The 25,700-nt window shown below is 36.8% G+C and overlaps 1 protein-coding gene across 8 annotated transcripts in view; it reads left to right on the forward strand.

Annotated features, from left to right (window-relative positions):
* The window catches only part of CACNA2D3 (calcium voltage-gated channel auxiliary subunit alpha2delta 3), a 458,229-nt gene that overhangs the window by 26,193 nt on the left and 406,336 nt on the right, over window positions 1–25,700 (forward strand). For 3 of the 8 annotated variants that reach the window (XM_005515341.3, XM_065075319.1, XM_065075321.1), the window contains exons 1-2: window positions 6,096–6,855; window positions 7,467–7,548. In XM_005515341.3, the coding sequence (XP_005515398.2) occupies window positions 6,737–6,855; window positions 7,467–7,548 (201 nt within the window). In that variant the 5' untranslated portion in view covers window positions 6,096–6,736. Of the gene's footprint in view, window positions 1–6,051; window positions 6,856–7,466; window positions 7,549–25,700 lie in introns of those variants that run through there. The other 5 variants (XM_065075320.1, XR_010475065.1, XR_010475064.1 and 2 more) reach the window with 5 other exon arrangements.

Here is a 25,700-nt window from a genome sequence, read left to right on the forward strand (position 1 = left end):
TAATCTTTGGGTGGTCTTACTCTGCAGTTGTGATGAGACATTTAGGACTGTCTAATACTCCCACTCTTTGGGACTTCTTATGTTGATGTACCTATATATTTTTTCTGTAACAAGTTACTGGAATTCATTACTGTAATGTGCATGTTTTTTAATATATGCTATTTCCAATAGCCTTTTAAGAAATGGATCATAGGTTAGCAACTGCTGCCATAGAGTTACACAAAGCTCATTTTCTGTGATATTGTATAAGCAGCACTGTGTTGACTAAACTAGCATTTTCTTGATCCAATATTCAAGCCTTCAGAAAAGTCACATTTCCACCTCAAAATTCATACTTGTAATGCAGGAATTAGTTGGAGAATGACACAGTTATAGGCCTCTGAGGTACTTGGTGGCTTCACACAATTAATTGACATTGCACTGTTTCTTGGATCAGAAGGGATGTTGCATTTTCAACTTTACAAAAAGGACAGTATTTTGAAAATAATTAAATGTTAGTCTAAAGTTTTGCAGGTTACTTTCAGCTGGGAGGTTGGATACTTAACCTCACTGACAATGAGTCAATAGATGACACTTCATCTATTGATGCAAGAGGAGCTCTTTTTTGAAGGAGTCTGCTCAATCCCAGTTCTACTCTTTCTCCCGCCTTGCATACATCATTTCTGGTACCCACTGTTTATGTGTCATTAGCCCTGCTGAAAGCTGAAGTAAAAGCAATGCTTTTCCTAACCTTTGAAATCTGTATTCTGGGCTCCAACAAGGGTGTGCTAAAGGGGCTCAGAGGTTTGGGTGAACGTTCCCAGTTCCTAGTGTATATATAGATATACACTAGAATGAAAACCCCAGTCATACAGAGCAATAGATTAACACTTAAATATGTTGTTATGTTTAGTCTTTGTTTATATCATCAGAGAAAGAGTTTTAGGTTTGTTTGTTTCTATAGTATTCTGTCCATTATATTAAAGCTCTCAATTACAGTTTCTCATTTTTAGGTCCTGTCTCTGGTTTTCAAGTATTTTGAATGCATTGAAAGCATTAACATTTACAACCTAGTACTAGCCTTGGGAGTAAAAAAGTAATTTATTTGCTTAGAGAAGAGTTCATTTCCTAGCATGACACCAAATGCGGACTTTGTCTTAATAGTTGAAAATTCAAAATAAATGAAGCTTATGTAAAATGGCACTAACCGACTACGGCTACAGTGGACTGCTGAAATTGGATTTGGTTAGCTATAAACATCATTAGCTTAAAGCACTCTCGCTTACCATGCAGTGTGAGCTCTCATAGGCTGGGATGTGATAATGCTTTGCTCTTTTACATTTTAACTCCTTGTGGAGACGCTAAAGCCAGCTGAACATAGGCTTTGTAAAAGCTAAATTAACCATTCATTCCTTGGGGGTTTATGGCAAACTGTGAGGTTTATTTGGTGCCAAAGTGTGCTAAAGATAACACGGCAGTAACCTAAAATTCTGTACTCAAAACATATTGATTGTGGATATATGCTAGTATTTTTTTTTACCTCTTTAGAGATTGCATTTATTCTCATGTAACTGATTTTGAGTATCTGCAACCATAGGTAGCATATACCTTTAATATTCTCATCAACTGAAATATTAGTGTTTGATTTGACCTGAACAGTATACACAAACAAGATGATAATATTACAGAGTTGCATGCAAGATACTGACATGGTTAAAAAATTTTGCAATATTTTTATTTCTGCGAGTCACCAGCTCACACCCATTGTGTGAAATTGTGTTAATTTAATCCGGTGAGTCATGTTACTTGACCTCAGTTTGTGTTTTAAGTGGGTTGGAATCGGTCAATAACTAGGCATTCTAGTACCAATGAAACACTTAGATTTATACACTTGGGACCTTCATAAAATTCGAAAATTACATGTACATATGTTAAGTGTCTACAGAATAGATCTAGCGTGCAGTCTCTTGCTCTTCCTCAGATGTACAGCTCACTTGAAACAAGTGAGCCTGTGTTCTTACAGCACGCAAATGCTACTTGATGAATCCTTCCACCCTCGGGTTGTTTCCGAATAATAAATCCTGAACATTCAGATTTTGCCTTTCATCTGACAATCTCAAAGTGCTTTGTGAAGCTGTGATGACTTTTGTTATCCTTCTACTTCTGTTTTCATTTTCCATGTGGAAATATATGTGAAACATTATATTTGCAGAGAAGTAAGGGAAAAGTTGCATACAGTTCTTGAAAGCTGGAAGTATTTTTGGTACAGGACATTATATTAAATTCTTTATTGCAAGAGGTGGCTATATCCCCTAACTTCTTTCTGTTTTTCCCCCTTCTGCTGCTTTTATGCAAGGGATCATTTTTTAGAGAGGTATTTCAGAAAGAGGAAAAGGAGGGAAATGGACATTTTAATATCTTGAATCAAACAAAGAAAGCAAGCACTGTGGTGAACACATCTGAGGATTATAATCTCAGTATTTAGAATTGCTGGGGAATATACAACAAAGCAAGTATTAACACCACATCATGCAGCATAGTTGGGACTTGTCTATTTTTGCATTATCTGAATCTTCTAATAAATGTGGAATATAGATAAACTGATGTTTCCATTTTTGTTTTTATTTTTTTTACATTAATTTCCAGTGGAGGTGTCTTGTGTTTTCAGCAAGGCTTTTAGCATTTTAGCCTTCTGGATTTATTCCTTTCTATTTAGAACTCATTGTAGATAAGCATCTGAAAAAGGAAATACAATAAACATTTGTGTTAATTATATCATTTCCTCCTACTCTTCTCCCCTGCACCATATGGTCTCTTCTCTCTATGCCTTTTGATTGATTTTTATTAGGGCTTGATACGTGTCTAATCAGAAGAGACCTCAAACTACGCTCTGATGCAAATGTGACCCTGTTCCTGCACCCTTTTGTAAGTGTAAATATATCTGAGACAGACACAGGAAAGAACAATGGAATTAATTTGTCAAGTTACTATATGTATTTATGTACGGGACTTTGCCTTAGTCTGTGTTCTCTACTTCAGCCTTTGTGTCACATCTCATGTTACCCTTTGTCCTTGACCTGTTTGTTTGGGGTTTTGGGGGGTTTGTTTGCTTTTGTTTTCCTCCCAGTCCCTTGGTTATTTTCCTGAATGTTGTCCATTACAAAAGCTTTGGGGATTCATCAACTTTCTCTCACCGTGCTTCTGACTTTCTGTTACAGCACTGGATAATTCGTGTGTCCGAATTTTATTTCTGCTTTAGTGGGGAAAACATCTTCTTTCATTTTCTGTAAGATACTAAAATGTGCCATCGTACTTGATCATCAAAGACACAGCAGGAGATTAGATGCCATTTTTATCCCTTAAAAATGGGGATCAGGGGCAGAGTGATCCAACTTAATACACTTGTATGATGACCTCTGCTTCTGAGTCTCGCTGGCATGTAACATACCTGCACTTACTGCTAAAATGCACTTTGGGTTTAGAACGTAAATTTGCTAAGCACATAAACGTTTTAAATCTCTGATCAGTTTTCTATGCATACATTTTTCTAGTGGCACCAGCACTTAAAGATTCTTCCAGATTTGGCAGGTATCTGTAACAGCATAAGGAAATGATAGAAATGCCACTTACTTCCAAAATACAAGTTTGTTACTGTGCTGCTTTGAAACTTAGCTTTTTTTCCTCACATCACTCCAGGACATCACAAGGCTGTACCAAATGATGAAGAGCACTGCTATATCCCCAATATGAAGGACATAAACCTTTCAGTAGAACTTACTACTTTCTTCTATTTATTTTCCTTGGTCCTTGCACAAACCCACTTAATGAAAGTTTCTGCAGCCTCCTCATGAGGAAAACATGGGGGAAATGGCAACATGAGTTTTGAACCTGGTGTCTGGGCTGCAGTGATCTGTGTGGCAGGAATAGTCAGTAGTGGGTCAGGCCAGGCTGCAATAGCTTGATAGAAAGTGTTGTCACTTCTAGTGGTTTATATGTACAGTTTGTAGGTGTTAAACCACTGTTACAGTGTAGGTTTGCTTTTCATTCACTGAATTATTGAGAGGAACTAAATAACTGCATGAACTTAACCAATGTGCGTTAATGAAAGATGCTGAAAGCACTCTATGGTATAATGCATACAAATGTTGGTTAACACAAAAGGAGGTGGCCATCCTTGTACTGTTAGGTATAAATTTATTTTTTTTAAGTGAATGTTTTTGAGACTAGCAAGAGTAGAAATATGTTTTCTATATAAAACAACTGAGAATGTCCAGTTATACGTGCCAAATGTATAAATTGCCGATCTGATACGGTATTGAGCGTATAATAAATTTAAACAAAGTCAAAGTCTAACAAGTAACTTTACCTCCTTGCCAATAATTAGCGACAATTTTAATACATGTTAAATTTCTCTGAAATATTGAGTGCAGGCACATTTTATGTGTTTTCAAAAAGTTTCCAGGATTTCCAGTAATTCTTCAAAGACCGAAGCTGTTTCTTGTCACCAGTGCACTGTGTTGGCTTGAAGCAGATAAGGTTTTTTATTAATGTAAAAATGGAGTCCCACAAAATTAGCCTTATGAATTTCCTTCCTGACATTGTTTAGCATATAAAAAAGCTAAACAGTACAAGTAGTGAGGTAGTCCGCCATTCCTGTTTCATTCCTAGGTCTGAAAATATACTATTGTTTACATAATGTTATGTTCAAAGGGGTGCATAATTTATTATGTACAGTTAGTCAGCCATGTGCATTTTTACATTTCTGCCTGTAGGTAGGCTGAACACCTGGTGGCATGGCAGCATATTTAAAATACTGCTTAGAAAATCCTCAGTAACAGCACAGATAATAGGACTTTGAAAATGGTTGATTAATACACAAAATAAGTGTCTCTTTCCAGAAAACTCATTATTGCATTCGTATGAAGGTAATAATATAGACAGAAATACCGTCTCTTGACTATTCCTGTTGGGCATGGCTAGTGGGTGGTGAAGTTGCACTGTATCGTGCTGTTCTGTTCTATGCGGTTTCCCTAAGGCAGTCTTTCTATCCTTAAACTTATAGTTTCTTCTGAGAAAGCAGAAAGCTTTTATCGGTCAGGTGTTGATATTTAAAGCGACCTGTTCAGTGCTCTTAGAAATGTTAACATGGAAAAAAATACAGGCACTACCTATCTAGCTTCAAGACAGAAAATCTTAAACAAGATAAGAACAGTATACAAAGGCAAAGTGAATATTTTGAGATGTTAATTCTAACTACAGGGGGAAGAAACTAGAATTCTGGAGCGGATGCTGGAGCTGTATCGTATGATGCAAGGATGACTCAGCCCGTGCTCAGATCATCTCCAGGTCTTGCCATACTTATTTACATTAAAGTTCAATTGCTATTTTAAGTCTGTGCATTTAGTGGAGAAGAAGGTGAGAAACAGAGGGAGAAGAATAAAAGCAAAAGGAGGGAGGGTAGATTTAAAAATGGAACAACAAAAATACCTGGACCAATCCCTCCTGTTCCCCATGCTGCTCTCTCTGTGGAGGAGCTTGTAATCCTGTGTCTGCTGTATCAAGAGGATTCTTCTATGAGCACAAATTAATAATTTATTCAGAGGCTTGAGTCCGTTAGCCCACATTGATTTACTTATGCTGCATTTCTTTTCATTCATAAGCCTTTGCTGGTCCCGATCTCTCGGATAGCGACTCGCTGCAGCGCTCGGGCGTGGGAGGAAGCAGCCAACGTGCCTTTATGCACAAGGACGTGCTATCTCTGACTCAATTAAATGTGCCAGCCCGACCTAAACCCGGGGCTCGCTCCGGGAGCCGCCGCTCAGTGATGCTGGCTCGGCGGGGCCGCTCCGCTCCTCTCCTCCCCCGGCTGCTCCGCCCGGCTCTGCGCGGCTCCGCGGCCGGGCTGCTGGGCGCTCCCGGCGCCGAGGGCTGAGCTCCGGCCATCCGGCGCCTCTCCGGGCTGTGTGACAGATGCTTGTCATGCCGCGGTGCCCTGCCTGAATTGGCCGAGGCGCCGGTGGGTGTGCACGGCCCCCCCCGCCCTGCCAGCCCCGCCGAGCCCTCCCTCGCTCAGCCCCCGGCAATGTGCAGCGCTCTCTTCTCGCCTTCCTGGAAGGGCTCAACTACACTTTCAGCTCCTCCAGACTTTCTCTGCTTTTGCCATTCAGAGGTACCCTCCCTCTGGTCCAGCTCCTCCTGTGCCTGCCTCTCTGCCTCTGCGCTATCCCGTTAAAAGGTTGCTGCTCCTGCTCCGCTGAACCAGTGCATTGGCTGACTTGATCTGGGATGAAGGCTGGAGGTTACCGGCGAGCGAAAGGAGAACTCTAGGCAGCTTTCCATTTGCAAAGTGAGCAGTAATTGCGAGAAGACAGCCTCCCCAGTTGGAATCAATAGTCTGCTTTCTTGCTGCTAAGGGCACTTTGGAGCAGCAGTAGGTCACTGAAGTAACTCCAGCACACTGCTGACTGCGGAGTTGTAAAGAACTACATGCAAGTGGCTGCAGTGGTGCTGGAAAACGCTTTGCTGTTACCAGGGACACAATAGTTTTCAAGTCATTAGAGCTTCGCTTCTGGTCCTCTTTTTCCATTACACAGAGAGGGTCCTTCTTTGGAGGGATGAGGATGGAGCTGTGATTTCTTCCAGTGTTGTTCTAGTGGAGAGGGTAAGGGTGGGGAGAGGCTTAGAAGCAAAACCCCACTGCTGCTGAATTCAGCTTTACTTGTATTTCCCCAAATCTTTCCGGGCACAGAGAGGCACAATGCCAGAGCATCTGAATCTTCTTCGCGCTTTTGGGGGGGTTTTCTTTATCTTCTGGACAGCTTTTAACACAGCCTTAGTGGATGTGGTTGGATCGGAGCAGCAGATTCCCTTGTCTGTGTAAGTGCTTTCATGCTCTTGCTCTCAGGATGAGAACTTGACTGCTCAAGTTCTTATCTTTTTGTATTGCAGATATTTGACTGTTCAAGGCACCTTTGCTCCTCTGTCAACTGTGTTTAAAGTGGTAGTCTATAATGTGCTCAGTGGTACTTCAATTTTATTGTAGGAGCAGGTGTTGGTGCAGTATGTGGCCACAGAGTCTTAGCTTAAGTGCTTGTACTTACTAAAGTTGATGCTGTTATCTTAACTCCTTCTCATGTGAGAATTTATCATTCAGAACGGTTCTACTATTGTATCTGTTTATTTTCCGTTCAGTGACCATGTGTGCTATATTGTGCAAAAGCGTGTTTCGGTGCAAGTTGGTTCTTTAAATTTAAACAGTGCAGGTTGGGTAGTTTTGTATAAGAGGCCTTACCTGAGCACAGCATCTAGTTTGTGCCTATACTTGAAGAGCTTTGCTCATCTTTTGCTGTGCTTATGTTCCTTAGTGAGCTCTTTAATGCAAAATTGCTAGGATCCTTCTGAGTGCAGCTGAAGCTGTTATAGTCTGTGTTGCTTGCTATGACATGTGTATTACATTTCTTCCTGTTTCATTTTTTTTTTCTTCACAGTGTAAAGCTCTGGGCCTCGGCATTTGGTGGGGAGATCAAATCTATTGCAGCCAAGTACTCGGGTTCCCAGCTCCTGCAGAAGGTAAGGATCTCTTCAGTTGTAATAAGGAAGGTTTTAATAGAGAAAATGGAGGCAGATTTTGTTTTTAAATGAATAGGAAAGCAGTGCTGAACATGCTTTGGTCCAAGATCTATTTTTGTATTGCTTACTAGTCCCTGATGACTCTTTACATTGCACTACACTATCTGGAGAGTCCTTGATTATACTGATATTTTTCTTTTTGGATTATTTTTTAATATCATTATGAAGTAAACTCCAACACTTTTATTTCTTGCAGTCTAGGCTTCAGCCTAGATTGCGGATATTTAATCTGGTTGCTGCATTGTGACGATGATGTTTTTGTGTAGAAACAGCTGCTTCTCGTGGAAAATGTTAACTTCATTCAGGGAGCAGAATTAGTGCATATTGTATTATTTTCACCCTGTGCTGTATGTACACAATTCACTGTATCAGGAGAAGGCGGCTGCACTGTTGTTTGTCATCTCTGCAGTTTTTACAATCCCATTATTCCCCCAATCATCTCAACCCAGTGCTGGGATGTATTACATCATTACAGATAAGAGGAATGAATGTGGTTATCTTCTTGCTCAGCTGCACAGCTGGATAATAAGCTAGTGAAGTATTGCAAAAACTTGAGGAACTGGGATAAGTCTACATAATTGGGGCAGAGGGTAATGAGAAAGCAGATTTGAGTATTAGGTATATATCAGGAACTGTGTCTACTCTAATTTAAATATGCAACCTATAGTAAAGTTTGGTATCGTAGACGATTTATTTTTACAGCAGTTGCTGAAAAAAAATAGAATGAGGGACTAAACAGAATATGTTAAAGATTTTAAGACTGCAATTTTTGCGGTATTTAATATGTGATCCTCAAAATGCAATCTGGAAAAACATTGAGACATTCACTGACTGCAGAGAAACTCATTCAACCCATATGTTAAATTTCTGCTGGCTTATTTAGATGTGGTTTTTAGTTCTGAGTAATGTTATTTATTTTTTTTTTTTTTTAGGGGGGCAGTCTGTTTATGAAGGAAATGATTCCTTTAGCTTGTAGCACTTACTTTGAAAGGCTTGTACATGTGTGAAATTATGTAACAGACAGTACATGTAGCAGTCCAAATAAAAAACTTACGCTATCTACGTAAAATGAAAGCAACTGACTTAATGATTACTGAAGTCATATGAGTTTCTTAGCAGTGTTTGTCTTTGCAGTGTTGTATGCCCAGGGCTGCAAAACATGGACTTCACTAACCTAAAATATGGAGCTGTTAAGAAGAAAAAAATATTTCAAGTTGCCTACTAGCTTTCAAGGCCATAAAATGGTTTCGCTTCAATTTATTGGTCAAACTTTTATTTTAATCAGAAAATCTGGACGTTCAGTATTTATAATACTTCTAGCTCATGTTTTTTGAAGTCTGTATAGATTTATATAATCATATTTTTGTACGAACTCCTTAAATTTATAAAGCAGATGGACCTTTCAGTTTTGATTAGTATCTAATCAAGTATTATTAAAAGGCTTTAATTTTTTATTGGGCCATAACAAACAGGTACCCATATTTAACTTTGGAACTGTTCCATGCACAGCCATTTTTGCACTAGAATGGCTTTGAAAATTAAATCTACCAGACACAGACAGTCTAACTTTTACTAGAAAAATATGGAATATTCTGTGTGTTGCAGGGATACTAAAATCCACAAAGAATCAGTATGAAATCCTTAATAATTCCTCTCCTCCTTACAGTAGATACTGCTGTCATCCCTTCTGTAATGGATCTTTTCCCTCTGAAGTAGAAAGATTTCTTCCTATTGGTTGTTATAATTGTAGATAATTGGAAGCTATTAATTTTACCTTTTCATCAGCTTCCTTTTTATTTCACTAACAAACCTGTGCTACTGTTTTTGAAGGTGGGCAGTGCATGTTCATTTCAAGCTATCTTGGTTTTGTTTCCTTTGTTATGTTATTTCATAACAGAATGAAAGAGGAAAGACAAAACACAAATTTGTCAGGTATTTAGAGCATTTCTATTTCTCTGCCACATCCCCTATTCATGTTTTCTTTTTCCCTTTTGGTTACAGCAGTTTTAGGAAATCTTTACTGCTTTTTATTTAAAATTCAAAATGCCTCTGCCCTTTTAAGCTTGTTATTTCTTGCTGTTGATCATGGCAAATGAGCCTGGAGGACAGATGACTTTAACATGTATCTTTTTTATTGTTAAAAACTATATTCTTCTGTAAGCTTGTGTGGATAAAAAACTTCAAGATTTGCAAGTATTTTCAACATGCAAAGCCAGTGGCAGAAGTTGTCATAATAATAATGGAGGCAGTAAGAGCTCTCACTGCAAATGCCTTCCCCGCTCCCTCCCCACTAGGCAGGCATCGAGAATCTGTTTGGTATTTCCTGGGAGCTCTGGGTGATCCAAATCAATGTCCTAAAGTCAAAATTGCACCTTTAGAAGCACTCTGACTTCTAATATTACTGGAGGAATCTGCTTTTTCTGATTATGAATTAAACATCATTAAACAAATGAAGACATAAAATGTGCGTATAATTATGTTTCTTGGCAGTATAGATTTCTCAATTACCAACGGCTTTGTAGTGCCATTTAGTTTAATAAAGGCTTGCTAAATGAAAAATTAATGTAAAGGTTACTTGATTCATTTTGTTAGAATATATAGTGAACACTACTTTTGAAGGAATGCATTTGAAATAAAGGCATGACTGACACTCTCTACTGATCAAATATTTTACACATTGTATGATTTGACCCATACTAAAATTTCATTGAGCAAATTAAGTTATGCGAGATACTCAGTAAAGCAAAATTTTGCCAGGTTGTAACTGTGAATATTGATTTGGTTATAGCAATTCTTCAGTCTTGCTATACTGTGAACGCCAAATGAGTAACCACCATTGCTGTCTTCTTGAGTTTCAAAAAGATGTGTGAGAATATTTTTGGCACTTTTTGAAACTATTTTTTTTAAAACAACACTGCTTACCTTAACTGAAAGTTTTATTATTTTATTGCATTGTGATGATCTTATCCAAGTATGTTGTTAAGAGTATATGGTGAAATACAATTTTTCCTGAAATTGACTTTAGATGAAATACAGACACTGTAAATAGTTCAGAAAATACTATTTCACTAAATAATTTTAGAAATTATGACTAGCATATAAGCAAAATTAGCACTTAAAAATATAGCTTTTAAATGTTCTACTATAATACTTGCTTTCAAAGTGAAGTAAGATGGTTCAGTGTTCAAAAAACACTACAGAAGAAAATAGGACAATATTATTCTTAAGTTATCTGATTTGTGGAGGTTTTACAGTTGTCATATAGATTTGGCAGCGTACAAGAAGCTTCCTGCTGCTGTAGAGGCGTGCATGCTCTTCACCTAGTTAGCAAATACTGCTGGGGCCTAAGAATTACTTCAAATATTAATTGTCTCTTAGATGCTTGTATTTTTTCCTTTGGCTTCCAAAAGACATTTGCCCTATATGAATCTTGACACTTCTTTAAAGTTCTGTGTTTTGGTTTTGGTGTTGGGTTTTTCTTGTTTGTTTATGTTGTATAAGTTGCAAAGCAAGGGTTAGGTGCCAGGGAAATATTTTTCACTTCTGCAGCTACAATTAGAATTTTGGGGGAACAGGCTTTGGGGAATGCTGCTGTTCACATTACAGTGTCCATGATAACAGTGTGTTTTCAGTTCCATGCCGTTGCAAAATAAGAGCAGTAATGAAATGGAAGCAAAAAATGCAGGTGATATGCCTGCTGTTACTGATAAAATAATTGTTGTTACATAGTAAGGCTTTCCTAATATGTATGGAGTGTCTGATTCTCTAAAAATGTGCTGGGGTCTATGCTTTCTCAGATTCTGTTAGAGGCTACCTTTTTTTTAATACTCTGAGCTTTGATAATTCTTGATTTGGTCCTGACTAGTTGATACTATTTTATTGCTAATGTACGTCAAAGTGTCTAACTGCAAAGAAACTTCTATTTATCAGTTCTGCCATACAGGTTTCTTAGGGCAGACAAGCTTGTTTCAGGCTCTTGGGTTTTTCTTATGTAAGTGTCTAAGGGAGTCTCTGCTGATCCAAGAGCTCCGGCTGCCATTGGCTCGAGCAGCCTTTAGGCTGCATCTGCCTACTCCTTGCAGCTAATTCTTCGTTGCGTTAGGAGTTCTTAAAGCATGTTTTTCAATCAGTATAGCATTCCTGTTTTTAAAGGTTCAGAATTGTGTTTTGTCTTACCTGACTAGATTTGATGCTGTATCTTGTGAGTTTCTTGCAACTACGGATATGTCAGTGCCACACTAATGTAACAGGGTGATTTAGATCAATTAGTATTCAGCTGGTGTATCTGATTCATGCAGTACATCTATCTTTAGTTTTAAATCATATAATAGTGACTTAAATTCTTAGAATTTTAGCCCAATCATTTTGACATTAATTGCTTTTCTTTTTTTTCAGCCTTATGTTGGCTGTTTCTTCTTTGCTTGAGACATGGCGAATGCTGCTTTGAAGGAAGGGTCAGTAAGACTGAGGTGTGCAGTTTAAGGTGTAGACATGGATTAGTTTCTTAGGTATCAATTTAAACTTCTGCCTGCTGAGAAATTTCAAAACTGCAAAGATAAATACTTTTTTTTTTTTTTTGTCTCTATCAAAACTAGGAGAAAAATGATCAGAAAACTGTAGACTTATGACTATAATGAGAAAAGAAAATACTACTTCCACCACTCCCTGCAAAAATCCCAAATCAACACCAACAACATCCCATCCAACAAACCAAAAGCCAAAAACTCCCCCCCAAACCCAAAAAGCACCAGCCAGGTAAATTATGTAGAGCTTACAGATCTCTGAGTTAAATAAATCACAAGGTGATTCTCCATACTGAACTAGTTACCAAGCTTTTCAGCGTGTTTGCTGAAGTATTTAATGTTATTATCTGCAGACATAAAGGTAAATTCTTTTGGATAGATATTGTAATTTCTCTTTGTTCAAGATAAGAATAATCAAACAGATTCATATGTTACTATTGTATTAGGTGGAAAAACCTGCTGGGTCCAATACTAATTTTCAGGTAGCTTATTGATCTGTAAAGGAAAGTATCACAGTGCTATCAAACTTCCAATAGCGTGGTCTCTCTTTCTCAATAACGGAGAATAATTTTTTCCCCTTTTTTGTAGCAAAGTTCTGCTTTCTCTGAAGGCATTGCAACATTTTCTTTGCCTTTGGTGAAGTTAGAACTGCATCTTGAATGATGTATGGTCCTACTCTCGTCTTCTGTTTGAATGTTATGGCAGGAGTAATAATTTCTTGGTGTTGGTAATGTTTTTAAAATGTAGTCTAAATCAGCCTGAATATCAATAATGTTTTACATTTTTCTTAAGCTAAAAGGAAAACCCTGTTTTAAATTATGGTGAATTTCTGCTCTTCAGCACTCTATATTTTGCAGTATTTTCTGTGTCTTTCTGGGTTTTGCAAGCACAGCATGATTCTCTTGCTTGTATTAAGGAAAGTAAATATGTTCTATTGTTAATATAGAATAGAAATATGAGATGGCTTCAGTAAGTTTATAATTCATGCATTACACTTTCAATAATGTCTTAATATGGAAATTATTGAGTGGACAATCCAACTGGAAAACATCAGATCGTGAAAGGAAATGAATGCCAATTCCCTTACTTAATGCATTTATGGTTGTTTGTCTTCACATCCTGTATTGGAAAATGATTACATTTCAAGGTTAAAGGAGCCAGTCTCCATGCAAATTATCTTGACAGTGAAGGTATGTAAAGCCCTGAATAGATGCCGCATTGTAGCAGTGATTCACTTTTAAGCAACTGCTAATCAATACTCTACACTTTCAAATGTCATTACTGTTCTGTAGGGTACAACTTTTTGTTGCTGATAATAAGTGGTTACACATTGTACAACACAAATTATATATTGATAGGATAGACTGTATTTTAGGTTGATGTAGAAGCTTCAACAGAAGGTCTTAATGAAATACTTGGATTAATATGTTGTTTGCATGAAGTTCCATTTTGTTTTTTTATGTATAATGCTTTTGTAAAATTGTGGGGATGTTTTCGTGAGCCTATTTAGTTCATTTGTAAAAACTTCAGTGCATTTTAGAGTAAATGACAAAATCATTGCAAGATTTGTATTTATAAAGCAAGACTGTGCAAAAAGTTTTTGTGTTTTTGTTTGTTTTGTTTTTGTTTTAATTTTGTTTGTTTGTTTTAAATATTAGTTGGAGAGAAGTTGGGAAAGGTCTTGGAAATCTTTCCAGAGGTGGTAAGTTTCAAGGACAGGTACTTACTGAAAAAGTCCTGCCTTCATATCTCCTAGGACTTCACAGATGGAGTTATCCATCTCATTGCTGGTAACTATTGCACTGTTTCTGAGGATGATGGTATATGACATGAGGAGATTGTGACTGGTCGGGAGAGACAGACACATAGGAGTGTACAGATGTTACAACCAGCATATCGAACTTAACCTGGGAATAAAATAGACAGTAGAATACAGAGCACAAGATTTAAGCTGTCATAAATCCTTCAGAGTTGACTTCAAGCAGTCTTTAGCAGGGTCTTAACAGTAGCTAGAGCATCTTGGGTTGCTTGAATGAGCTGAGCTTAAGTTGACAGTAGATAGAAGTCAAGTTCAGAAGAAAATAGTTTGTTTAACTGGACAAAGGTAAAATAAGGCTATTTCATCATTGGTGCTATTGAGAAGGGAGAAACAGATTTGAATTAATAGTGAAGTTAGTACAAGGTGCCTAACTGTATGTTTGAAATGATCTGGATTAAAATCTTGGACAAGCCTATTGGTGACGCGTCTGTGTGTTTTAAATGTATCTTCAAAATTGGAGTGCCTGAGCAACATCCAGTGCCAGGCAATTTTTGGGAAGGAGATGGTGGTTGAGGCAGCGAAGGTGACTGCTTGTTGGAGGACAGATATACTTAATATGCTTTGCTGGATGCTTTGTATAGAGGTACGGTTTCCATTTCACACACACGAGGTTCAGATTTATTTCCTGGAAGATCCCTAACACAGGAAAAATGCGTTTTTTTTCCAGAAGACTCTTTTAAAGCCCTATGAGAAAGCAGATTACCTTAGCAAGAGTTTTGAAGGCAGAGATGGGCAGAATTGCTGCGTCTGATTTTAGAGGAATTTATGTAAGTAGACATTTGCAATCTTGTTTGGATGCCTTCAGAGAGACTGAACTCTTTCACTATCTTCCTGTTAAGTTTGATGTTTCCTGTTTGCTAGGAGCACAAATTTTTCTCTTGTGTTGCTTTTTACAGTGTTTCCTTTTGCATTATTGCAAGCAGGGGTTATTCTTGCTTCTCTCCCTATTGGTTGGTAGATTTTTCTTTTTAATCCTCCCCCACTTCCCCATCAACTCCACTCATTGTAACCTGTTATAGATGTGTTAAGACACTGGTTTACGGAAGTTGTCATCAGAGGAGGTCACGGATTCCAGGTGTTCTTGCTGCTTCTGATATTTGTGGCTACTGTGAATATACTAAAGGATGAGGAATGTTTTGTCCTCAAAGATTCATCCAATCTGACACATTTTACCTGCTTTCTGTTTCTGCCATGTTTTCTGGTAAAATAACTGTTGTGGCTATCTTTAAACTATGTTGAGAGCTGAGAATTAACTGGAAACATCATATATGATAAAGCATATGTCAAATCCATATTTATGACACAAGAAATGTTCTGAACTGTAGAAACTCTTTAAGGTTTCTTATGCTGTACAGAGAGAGGGGGACAGTTCTGGACTCAAAAAAACTCTCATTTCAATGTCTGATGCGGACAGGTATGCTGCGTGAAAGAGACAAAGACCTTCAAATAAGGTAGAAAACTGGAGAGGGGAAAAAACTCCAAACAACGACAAATATATTTCATTGCAAACTGAGGAAGAATGTGTGAAGAAATGTAAATGGGGCAGGGGAGAGGGAAGAGAGGAAGAACTACAAGATTTGTTTCACTAGACAGGGATTTAGTGCCATGGCCCAAGCTGTGCCTTAGCAAAACTAGTAAAAACTTGAAATATGGCAACAGTCTTCACGTGCAGAAGTCCAGGAAGAATAATAAATGTGTTACCTATATCCAAAGTAGATGAACAAAAACTGTCATTATTTATGTACAAATTGGCTAGTTAGTGTTGTAGTGTGTTTTTTAAAAATTTATCTATTTTTTATTTCTTTTTTGTTTGTTTGCTTTTCCTCCCCTTTATAAGTGCATAGGTAACAGAGCTTCACAAGGGCTCATAAGACAGTGTTACATACCAATGAGAGAAGGAAATGGTTGATTAGTTGTAAACTCTTGATTCTTTCCTTAGGTACTTGCCACATGTTCTATTGCTTTGCTATCAGCAATTGTTGGTATTCAGTAAACTTTGTTCTTAACTCTTCATGCTGTTGAAGAGAGTTCTTCCTAAGCACTACTTATGCTGAATTTTTGCTTTTTTAGGTAGAGCATGTTCCGTGGGTTTGATGGAATCATCAAAGCATATAGGTTCTGGCAATGACTCTTGATCTGAAACGTGTGTCAGGTGGTTGCTTCTAGCCATTTGTTCTTTCTGTTGAGACTCCTGAAAGAACTATAAAGAGTTAAAACCAAAAAAATTCATTAAGGTGACCAAAACAATTTCTAAAATATTATCACAGAAGGTGTTATCTTTGTCAGAGTACTTCTTCCTTTTCCTGTGTGTTGCTCTTGCCTTCCTTAATTTGATGTTGTTTAAATGTTGTCTTTTGTTTCTCCTTTCTGAACCACCTTATTTATCTTATATTTGAATCTTTATGGTTTAAAATGAGCAGGTATTCTAGAAGGAAATGTTTTCTTCTGAGATGGATGTAAGTATTTTGCATAAATCAGTTTGCAGTACAGGAGGCACTTAAAAACATAGTTATTACTATTTATCCTTCAAACTAGATTCTGAGATCTTGGAGCACCCAAGTCAAGGAAATAAAAGATGCAGGAAAAAGTTGTTCTCAGGTCCACTAACAAAACAAAGAATATGGTGATATGATCTAGTTTATAAGATTGGGGATATAACGTGAAAAGTCTCTGTGTGTGATTCATTCCATGTACCAGGGCTTAATGTGTGGTCTCTGTTGCTTGCTTCTATGTGTGACTGACAGTAGTTTCCTTCTTGAAACTGTGTTTGTACTTTTTAGGGAAGGGTGGAAATTACTTGTGTCTAATGGCCTCATGAAATGTTTTCCTCTGGAGTACTCAAAAGGCAAATTTTGACAGGCTTCCTGAATTTCGTGCAGTTGGCAGATTGTATCTTATGTTAACACTGTTCCTTTATAATATGCAAGTTGAGTAGGTCTCCTCTGATTAATGTTTTTCTGAATACAGTAATAATGAATTTATAAATTCTAATTGTACTCTTATAACTGAGGCTTTTGTGTTTGGCACTAATGACTCAGCAAAACTGGTTCTGGACAAAAAATGTCTGGTCTTCCCCCATTGTACAACTGTCTTACTCTCCTCCCCTATGGGACTCTTCTTAATAAATTCTGCGATTGTGGAATAATTCATTCTGAACGAAGATTTAGAAAGTCTTTTAACTCAACTTCCTGCTCAAAGTGAAGGTCAATGCTGAAATGAGAACAGATTTCTTGGGGCTGCTTAGAGTCTGATATTCAAAACCAAGTCTAATGCTTGACTCAGGATGAAAAGTTACTTAAGATGGAACCTCCCATTTCAATTTACAGTTGCTGGCTGTCACTTCTGCTGTGCACCTCCATAAATAGTCTTGGTTCTTCCTCCCTCTAACCTCCTTGTAGATATTGGAAGCCATGTTAATTTGTCATGGCAGGCTTCTCTAAAGCCCCAGTTATAGGCAATATTATACCATCTTTTATTTGCTTCATCAGCTTCTTGACACTTTCTTTTCTGACCTGTTCTTTTAAAATAGTTTGCACTACAGTTACAGGCTCTTACACTGAACTCTCTGCTGTTTAATATTCAAGTGCGCTTTTTTCCACAGACAGTCTTGTTCTTACAATAGGAGTATGTAACTGTTCTCATAATTACAAAGTCTCAAGAGTAATTTCTACTATGTTGATTGCATGAATTGGATTTTTTTTGTTTGATTTGTTGTTGTAACACAGGAAATTCATTTTAATCTGTGGCCAAACCAAACCCTTTAGCTCTCAGTTGCTTCACTAGCTATTTTCTTGTACTATTTTTGTCAGCCACGGTATCTTAAGTGAACTTAGTGTTGTATGGAAATTGTCAGCTGGTAGAAGTTTTTATGTCTTATCATTTGTTTTTACTTTTACAGTAGCTCTCAAGGATTTTCATGCTTTTATACCCAAACAAGGATTTGACTTGCTTTAGTAAAAAGCAGGAGTCAAAATTATGCAGTCAGAGCATCTCTAGCTGGTTAGATAAAAGCTCTGTGAAAATGCTGTTTGGAAGGTGTTCTAAAAACTTTGGTCAAGGCCACAATGTAAAGTGTTCCTATTGTTCTTCTAGGTAATATTTTAATGTTTGGCTATTTAATATAGTCCAAAGACTTGGTCTCAAACTATCTAAGTCACTAATTTTGAAGACACAAAAAAAGATCTACATACTATGGGTATTAAAATTTGATGTGTTGGGAACACATCATTGGTCACAAAATTAGATAATTATCTTCTAAAGTGACAAAGCTTTGAGGATGAAAAGCAGGAATATTCAAACTTCAGCTTTACCTTGAAGCTAAATGACTATCATTTTATGACACCTGTGCAAAATGTATGACTGCTGAGCTGTTTGTACATGATGCTATCGTATCACATTAATAGAAATTTTCACTGATAATGAAAGCTGGTAGGAGGCTAAGAGTAAAGCTTTATGTTATGACTTGCAGACATTGACTATCTGCATCCAACAGATTTATTACCCCCTACGCACATAGTGCCTTTTACAATGTTTTCTGCCATTTATTCAACAAAGTGCAACAAGAAAAATATTATAGGTTGTATGGTACAAAAAAACCCAACAACTCTGAGTACTCACTTCACACTTCAGGCTTCCACCTGTCATTACCAACTGCAATGCACTTTCACTGTAAAAGTAAAGATGAGTTCTGACATCTGGCTGGAGATTGCCATGAAAAACAGTGTGGCAGGAGGAGGGGAGAACATGAAAGAAAACAGAAGAGTTTCTGTTGGCCAACTTAGATTTTAATTTTCTTATTAAAACCAAGGCAGCAGACTGAGATTCAGATATATCTGGCTTCTTATCCTGTGTCTGTGATAACTTCCTTGATGGTCTGTTTAGGTCATGTAATCTTGGTGGCCAAAATTCAGTGAAGGTGTTAAACATGGTATTAACCTGTAATATCACCCATGCAAATTTGGCACTTGTGGCAGTAGTAGGATTTCATCCAGCATGCCAGAAGCTTTGAATTGAAAGTTAAATTGCAAGGAAGATTCTTCCCCACAAACAGAGGCATCTTTGCCTAACTGTTCTGTGTAAAACAAGCCTACAATATACTGCATTTTTCCTTAAATTTCTAAACTTTGGAATTGTTTGGATCAGGAACAACATTTTTTGTAGAATGTTTAGGGTATAGAGAGGATCAGGTGGTAAAAAACCAGCACTACCAAATGGATATGGAAGTAAAGTACATGGAATGGATCAGCTCTGAGAGCTATGTGGCATTAAGTTTAATACATTTTAAAAATAAGACTTTTTTTGCTACTGGAAGGATAAATGGTTTCCTGTAACAGTCCTGAATAACTGCAAAATTGATAGAAACCCTCTTATTTCTGCTGTTGATATTTAGTATCTGTAATTGGGATTAAATCTCCTTATGAAATTGTGCTGGCGAGTGAAATTGAACCTTCTCTTGTCAGAGAGCTAATTCTTCCTGTGCTTTGAATACAAAGTGATATCCTATGCTAATATTGGTAATTTTCAATTATGCAAACATTTTCTTCTTTCCCTTATATGTTTTTTTTTTTTTTTTTTTGCACCATGGTACTTCTTTCTCACTATGCATTTTCCACATAACCATAGTTCTGTGTTACTTTTTCCCCTAGATTTTTCAGACTGAACTTACGTGGTTTTCTTCCAAGTGAGATCCAACCAATAAAACTCATTGCAGAGTCAAATTCACAAATGTCAAATGCAGTTAAATTTGTAATCAGACAATTTTCTTTATCCTTGTATGGGCAGCTGATTATTTCTGTCTATTGCAATTAGCACAGAAATTTATTTTCTGTGTGTACTTTCTCTGTCCTTCTCTGTTCTCCCACTTGTTTATAGCCATTGCTTTTTTCCTCTGGAAATTTTTACCATTCACATATTTTTTTTCAGTGCCTTGAGCAAATGTAATCTTAATGCTGCAGTGAGGATCTGGTCAGCTGGAGAAAAATATACAGAAATAAAATGAGTAATGGCTTAATAACACTCTAGTACATAAGAATGGGGGAAGGTTATGCAAATACAAGTGCTGTTCTTAAAATCATATTTTCATTGAGCTATGATGTTTGAACCTTTAAAAGGAAGAATAAATAGATTAGGAATCTACTGGTGTACCTTACATATTGTGAACATTATTGGAAAGAGAAGGTGGTTATTTCCTCAGTAACAACCAATGTACTTGGTTGTACCTTGGGTGGTGTGTTCAGGAAGTGCGGGGGAATGACTGGAAGAGCAACAAATCCGGGCAGATTGTACTGTAGCTTGCATTGCTTGAACTTCATTTAAAGCAAAGTTTTCAATATTATTGGACAACTCTGTAATTGGGTAGAGATGATCCTTTCACATCTTAGTTACTGGTTGAAATGTCAATATATTTGTTGGCTAGCTGTTGAAATCATTACATCAAATTAAATAATGCTCCTTCTGCTTTAGAACCTGCACACCTGGTTTGGCTCCTGAGCTGTTAATTGACCTTTTGCAAATCAATTCTAATATATGCCTGATGCTGTATTTATAAAGATGCAGAAAATGATGCTTACTGTATGCAGTTTAAAAAAACAAGTTTTGATGACAGCTTGTGTGTAAAATTTGCTTCTGTAGGCTCTTTTTTTTTGTAAGCTGTTTTTAGTTTTATCGTGGTTTATGTTGTTGTAGGGGTGGCTTTATTTTTTGTTTGTATGGGGGTTTTTTTGCCTTTTTTTTAACATATATTGATGTCAAATATCACTTCTGAGTATGTATTGATGAATGATTGATCTAGTTGACTGAACAGGTTCATTTTCTGCAACTTCCCGTATAGTAGCAGTGCTGTCAAAAAAGAACAGTCTTGGAGTCTGGATAATATAGCATCTGTTTCCAAAGACTTAAGACCTTGAATGAGAACGAGGTGCACACAGGATTAACTTTATTATTTCAGTCTCATTTAAGAGTAAACTAATTCCCTCAATATTTGAATTCACATCCGTTCAGGAACAATTGAGGCAAATGCAGATGGGAGTTAATTTGCTTACCGATAAGAATGACACCGCTGTAGTAGTCTTGTGCTTCGTGCACACATAGGGTCATTTTTGGTAACAGCATGCATGCCTTTACTGAAAAGTACTTGCATAATGTGTTAATTAGCTCCAATATTGTAAAAGACTAGCTGATTTTGTGTTGACTGCTTAGAGCTGAAGTCATAACTGTTGAGGAGAAATGATGGAAAGAAGAAAACTGAGGAAAAGAATTGCTGCTGGACTGGCAGCTCATTAAGGTACATGCAAGTAAAAAAAGAAAAAAAATCCACGTGTATCTAGTATACGTGAGTAGGTGAGTGTTTACTATGATTGTATGCTACCTTGCAAGCCTTTAAACCAGTACTTAGCTGACTCTTGCAAATCCAATCCTTTTGCAATTTATACAATCTGGAAGTTTTCTTTTATATTCACTGTAATAATACACAGTAATGAGACTGTTAACTGTAATGAGACTGTATTCTGTTAGAAAAGAGGTATAGAATTTTTGAGGGTGCAATGTTCTTTAGACTGGAAAAATGTTACAGTTTAAATATGAAGAGTAATTATAAATCTCCTTGATGGCTTCACATTAAGTCAAGCTGCAATTTATTTTACCTGCAAAAGTGTATGTACTTTGCTGATTTTTACTTTTTGTCCTTGGTGGGCAGGAGGTTAGAATTGAAAGAGGGCTTTCAATTTCCTTGTTTAATTGCCTAAAAAGAAAAGTGGAATAGAATCCCATTTCTTGTAGGTGAACAATAAGATTCTCTCACCTAGTGATTTTGACATGTGCACTCCCTAATTCTGGCAATCCTTCTGTGGCACTAGCTCTTCTCCTTCATTATGTCATGTATGAGGAATTGCTTTTTTCCTTTCTAGTAGGAAATTTGCTTTTCTCAAGAGTTCTTCATAGTCATGCTTGTTTTATTCTTATTCCTCTTGATGCATACAGGTCATACTGTGTGACCACATACTTGGTTAAGCACAGAAGTGTTTGAATGTATAATAGTGAGATTTTTGACATTTAAATAAAGCAATTTGTTATATGTAGGAAAGATTGGCTTCTTAGTAAAATAATCTCCCCCCCTCCTATATATATACTTAGATTTTTATTTATTTATTTATTTATTTCCTGCAAGAACTAGTTTTTCTGGATCTCATCTGCAAAGTTGTGTTGGGATAAAAAGTTTGAAGTGAGGAAGGGTAACTATCATTATTTATTTAGGGTGAGTGTTAAAAGCACTTAGAATACCCTTACACAACCAAGTAGAATAGAGTTGTCACATCATAATGTCCTTTTTCAGGATCAGTTGAGAACCTAGGCTGTGCTCATGGAAGGGTTTTCTGGGCTTTGAAGTAGTATTCTTGCAATAGCATGTAGGTGTCTAAGGGAGAGTAAGAAACAACACAGAATTCTGTAGAAAAGGGAACCGAGAAGGCACAAAACATGGAATTGTAAAGCTTTATAAAAATTGTCTTTCTTTACATGAACATGGCTGCCATTTAAAAAGACAAATAAATGGATTGATTTCTTTGTGCAGTGATAACAGATCAAAGGACCTTGAGCTAACTACTGTACTAAAATGGGGTGGTATGGCTTTTGTATAATTTTATACCTCTTTTTTATTTTGTGTTTAAAATTCTATTTAAAAACTATTTACCTGTCCTGTGTACATCTTAAATTTTTCACTCATTGCTACTGACTGAAAGATTTTTACAAGGTATGTTGTATGATGACCTTATGCTATCCTTTAAAAAAATCAAAACAAAATCCCACCAAAAAAAGCAAAACCAAACCAACAACAAACAAACCCCCAAGGCCCCCAAAACCAACCAACCAAAACAAAAAACAACCAACAAAAAGTCCCCAAACAATAAGAACAAAAACCTAAAATGCAAAACAACCCCAAAACCACAAAAACCCCACAAACACCCCAAACCCAACAAACCATATCCCTCGAAATCTTAGAAAATCTTGTATTAATTTGTGTCTGTTATGGAACTCTATAAAGCATTATGAGGTTAGAAAAAAGAAGATACAAGAAGTTAGAGGCGTTCTAATGCACCTTATTGTCTCAGATTGTGAAATTTATCACTAGTGAGTGTTGTTTATAATGTGTTTCCTCCATCTAAATAATCCTTAAAAATCAAATAATAGAACTGTGATATGATTCCAACTTTGGATAAGGATTACAGGGCAAACTATTTATTTATTTTTGTAGCCTGGGTAACCACATTGTTGGAGAACAAGAAAAAGCTGTGATAGAAAAACAACCCTGTACAGATTCCCCACCTTCCCAAGTACTCATTATACATTCAAGGATTGCTCTACCTGGGCAGAGATAAAAATACCCAAGTACTGCAGCAAGATGTTGTATTGCAGGTGGTGTCTGTCCAGGCATGGAAAAAAAAATCTCCTTCATTCTGGTCTTTCTAGAACGTGGAGTAATTGTGAAGATAGATTTGCTCTGTTTGTGCTATGTAAGTATTAACAGTAGTCCATTATGAAACATGGAAGTAAAGGAAAAAGAAAAAGGCAGTAGGTGAAATTGGACACTGTGGTTCATTGTACTAGACAAGCCAAGTCTCTGCTTCTCTGACCTTCTCAGAACAGGGGTTTTTTATGTTTTGTGCCTTTTTTTTTTTTTTTTTTCCTTTAAGGTGTCTTCTTTACCCTTTGTTGATCTTTCAAAGGAAAGTTCCTTTGCATTTAAAAATATTCTTTGGTACTCACTTACTGAAATGTGGTTGCATAGTTGTTTTTTTATTAAAGAAATTAGATTATTTTTAAGTTAAGCTGTTTGAAAAATTGTTTTCTATGCAGGGGGAAACATTTTCTCTTTGCTTCTGTTTCTGCACACTGAAATCTTGTAAGCTTTTTCAGCAAAACTAGCAATGATTAAAAAACAAAACAAAACGAACCCCCAAAACTAAAATTTAACCCAGAAAACATTCTAGTTATTAAAACACACTGGAAAGTTTTTAATCAGCTTGATACAAGTATTTGGACTTTCTCTTAAAAGAAAAACACTGAATCTATTGTTTAAAATTCTTGTACCTTTTAGCTCATTCATGGTGTTTCATTTGGGAGATAGTTAATTTGTTTTAAAGTGTATTATTTTAAACTAATAACAGTGGCTCTTTAGCCTTATTTTCTTGCATGGCTCTGTTAGCTTAAAATATGTGGAGCCAGGTTTCCCTTTTTAAAATATAAATACCCAACATTAATATGACTTCAAAACTAGAATTTGAAACTTGCAGAGCTGAAGGAGAAGGCAAAATCCACAATATGTGACTTCCCTAAGCAGTAGCTCAGAGAAGCATTTTGAGGTTTGATATGGCAAAACAGTTTCTAGAGGTAGTGCTAGCAATAGAGATAAAAAAAGGTTGACCTTTTTTCTTGCCTTGAGACAGTGGAAGAATATTAGAATGCTTTAACTATATATGTGTTATAAAAAGTACACCTGTGACCATCTGGATGCTTTTTGACGGAACCATGTGCTCAGTGCCACATCTGGCTGGTGCTGCCTCCTGAGCCAGGACCATGACTTGGCCAGGCTAGGCATGAGGCTGGAGTGCAGCTCAGCTTCATGGTGACCTCTAGAGATCCCTTCCAATCTATGGAAATATTTCCTGTGTTCTTTGCTGAGCTGCTATGTCTTGTACGTAAATGCTCATTTGGTGACAATTAAAACTGAAGTAAACCACACAAAACCATAAATATTAGAAAAGAAACTAACAAACTTTGGGGCAAGTTATTTCCCTAGAGTGTGCTGTGAAAGAGATCTTAGCTTTACATAGCAGCATTTGTTTTTTTGTTTGTTTGTTTTTGTTTTTTTCTTTTTTTTTTTTCCCCAAAGTTTATTAAACTATTGAACACAGTAGTGATTAGGTATCTAAACCATGTACATCAAGCACCATGTTCAAATGGTATTTTAGTAGTGCTTATCGACTGTCTAGGGAACTGTATAGCCTAGAGCTGATACTATGTCACATGCTTGACAGTAAATAGTACTAAAAACCCGAAATGCTGGAAGTACTGAAAAATGTGAGGGAGACAAGAGAGCTCCCTTAGTCTACTCCTCACCCAGTATTTTTTTGTGGGGTATAGGTATATAAAGTTCTCATTTTGCTTTGTACACAGTTTAAACAATTTCAAAATAAAATAGAAAATTGTAAAGAAAACATGTTCTGTGGAATTTTCTTCCTGCTAAGGTTTGGTGTGTAGCTGACCTCAGAGAGAAAATACTGGGAAAGGAAGCAGTTATAAACCAGGGAGTCTTCAGGCCATGTCTCTCTCTCAGCAAATCTGTTGAGATTGCTTCTGAGGTGTCTTTTTGCACCAAATGCAAAAAATTGAATCAGAACATATAGCAAATGCTCAGAAGGAAGTGTGTGGTTTTTTTTTTTTTTTTAATTCTAATCAAATTAAGAGTAAATTTTAAGTTAAAGGCTCATTATTAATGACTGATTGTGTATTTTTGATGCACACTGTCCATTGTGTGTCAGCTATGTAGCCAAATGTGTTTCTGAGGATCTGTGTGTACTTGTCCCTCATTCCCTCAGCTTGCCTGTTCTGAAACTGAGGATAGCAGCACAGTAAGGTGTAGGCTGTGGTGTTACCACATTTTTGAACAAGTTTGGAGTCAAACCTTGTGGGGGAAAACTCTCCCGTGGAATTGCCATAGTAGTTGAGAGCTATAATGTATTGGGCTATTTTGATTT

This window comes from Columba livia, chromosome 10 (assembly GCF_036013475.1).
Source record: "Columba livia isolate bColLiv1 breed racing homer chromosome 10, bColLiv1.pat.W.v2, whole genome shotgun sequence".
Taxonomy (NCBI): Eukaryota; Metazoa; Chordata; class Aves; order Columbiformes; family Columbidae; genus Columba; species Columba livia.